Here is a 2,440-nt window from a genome sequence, read left to right as displayed (position 1 = left end):
ATATTAATTAAAATTTATAAATTAATTAATTTTTTAATAATCATTTTTATTTTTGAATATAATAGTAAATATATTGTACAACTTTATTTTTAACTCCTCTCCCAAAAAAGTTTAAAAGAATAATAATTTTAGGAATCATTTTCTTTTATTCTTCCCTGAAGAGAAAAAAAAATAAAAAGATTTTAAAAATTAATAAATTATTTTTATTATAATAATTTTATATTTAATTTAATAAATTATTTAATTTTATATTATTTTAATTTTTTTCCATATTAAATCATAAAATTAATTTTAAAAAATTACTTAAAATAAATAAAAAACAAAAATATTTAATTTTCACTAATCTTATCATTTAATTTCGTAAATTAATTTATTTATAATAATTTTATAATTATAATTTTTAACTTACATTTATATATTAATAAATAATTTTTATTAAATTAATAATAATAATTTAATTTTAAAACCACTATTAAAATAATTATCCAATTGAGCTCCGATGATCCCCTGGATAAAGAAATCACGAAAGGAGAGTGTACAGCAATGAAATATACCTTGAAGACTCCGTCAAAAAATGTTTACTATTCAAAGCCATGCAAGAAAAAATCTGTTTAAGATGATTTTTAGGATGATATTATTCTCTATCTCTAACTAAAGATGTCTATATGATTGTTAGGACGATATTTTCTAAATTTTTTCTTAATTAAAGAAATCTTACCTGATGTAGTTTGGATCTAACTAAAGATATCTATATGATGATTTTGAGGATGATATTTTTTATTTTTTATTTTTAATTAAAGAAATATTGATTGAAATCAAGTAGTTAATTTTCTTACTAAACATTATTACACATCAGATTTACAATGGTGAATTTAGGTTTTTGATCTATATCAAGTTTATAGAGAAGTTTTTCGGTCAAAATCACATCGTAATTTATTTGATGTGATGAAGAGTTTCGAACCAACAAATGTAGTAGTTCATCCTCAGACAAGTTAAGAACCAAATCATAACTATAGGTTAAATAAGGAAAGTAAATCATTCACCAGCGATATTTGACCAAACTATATTTCATCTGATGAAATAAATTGCCAAATAAACAAAATATACACATAATTAATAATATTTTTTAATTCCAATAAAAACATCCCAAACTCAGCCAAATCAACAAAATAAACAAATGATTAATAATATGAATAGATAAAACAAATGCTTGGTAAACCAGGTCTGGAATTAACAGAGCTACAAACAGATTTATTCTGTTGGAAAATCTGAAAAATTATCTTAAAGAAATACATATCCCAGTTGAGACGCTGTGACAACGAACCTCAAATAACAATCAAATAATAATAATAAAGAACAATCTCAGTCAGATCTGAACCTGAACCTGAACCAGAACCAGAATTTCTGAATGCTTAGTACATGCAAATTAAAACCTTCACAAGTACCACCTGAAGATTTTGATCCTGACCTTAAACTTGCATTTGGAATTCGAATCAGCGCTGCCAGCAGAGGAACTATTATTCGCCGGGGAAATCTGAGCAGAAACTCCCCTGCAATTGACCTCCACTCTGAGCTTCTGAGACTTCCATTGATTTATCTTCACTCCCACGTGAGTCACCACCTGGATGTCCAGCGTGATCTCCCCGCTGGACCCCGCGGCCCGCAGTCTCCTGGCGTCCGAGTCATGAAGTGCCACGCCATCGCCCTTCAGGTCGGCTGTAACGACCGTGCTGTTATCTTTCTGGTTCAAGAAACCGGGAATGGTTCCCGCCGCAAGTTCGACGCCGCGGGACGACAATTGCACCGAGGAATTGCCATAAACGAAGCTCAGCTTCTCGTTCCGATTGACGGCGAGCAATTTCACGATGAATTCAGAGGTTAGGGTAGAATTCCCGGTAAGGGTAGAATTTGCGGTGACGTTGAATTTGGGGACCTGCACGGAGGTTAGCGACATCTTGGGCAGCTTGGGCCTGTAAATTACCCAGGAAACCAGACCGGCGATGCCTGCGAGGAGGACCAGGAGGAGCAGCAGCACGATGAGGCAGGAGCAGCAGAGGCAGCCGCTGTTGCTTCTTGATCTTCTGGGCCTTTTCTTGGGGGGGTCCCTCAGGCGGTAGGAGGGGTGCCGCGGCGATCCATAAAGCTGGCCCTTGCTGTACGCGCCATGCAGCTTCTGGTTCGGCGCCGAATTATTGTTTGATGCGCTCATCGTTCCAATTTCTTGTGAACGATCCCCTTGGCCGGACCAAACTGAAATGAAAATGAAAAAAGATGCAGAGTGTGTTTAAATATATAACCACAACTTCCCTCCTGGTTAGAAGCAGAATGCAAGGGCGTGATAGGAATAAATATAGGAACGAACCAACAAACAACTCTGAGACAACTGGATCATCTATCTAGTAATTTACCAGCTTTCTTCTAACTTATCATGTGTCTAATT

At 34.0% G+C, this 2,440-nt stretch overlaps 1 protein-coding gene across 1 annotated transcript; it reads right to left on the bottom strand.

Annotated features, from left to right (window-relative positions):
• Positions 1 to 1,435: 1,435 nt before the first annotated feature.
• On the bottom strand, positions 1,436 to 2,209 carry LOC149142819 (NDR1/HIN1-like protein 26). Its single transcript, XM_089451588.1, has one exon. The coding sequence runs from the start codon at positions 2,207 to 2,209 to the stop codon at positions 1,436 to 1,438; it is 774 nt and encodes a 257-aa protein (XP_089307714.1).
• Positions 2,210 to 2,440: the final 231 nt, after the last annotated feature.

The sequence above is a fragment of the Pinus tabuliformis genome, chromosome X, assembly GCF_031772625.1.
Source record: "Pinus tabuliformis cultivar Carrire ecotype Pingquan chromosome X, CPIR1, whole genome shotgun sequence".
In the NCBI taxonomy this organism is placed as follows: domain Eukaryota; kingdom Viridiplantae; phylum Streptophyta; class Pinopsida; order Pinales; family Pinaceae; genus Pinus; species Pinus tabuliformis.
The sequence above is the reverse complement of the archived record's forward strand: the minus strand, read 5'-3'. Positions and strand labels throughout refer to the sequence as shown.

Coding starts and splice junctions, on each gene's coding strand:
- LOC149142819 (XM_089451588.1), bottom strand. CDS start 2,209: ATGAGCGCATCAAACAATAATTCGGCGCCGAACCAGAAGCTGCATGGC.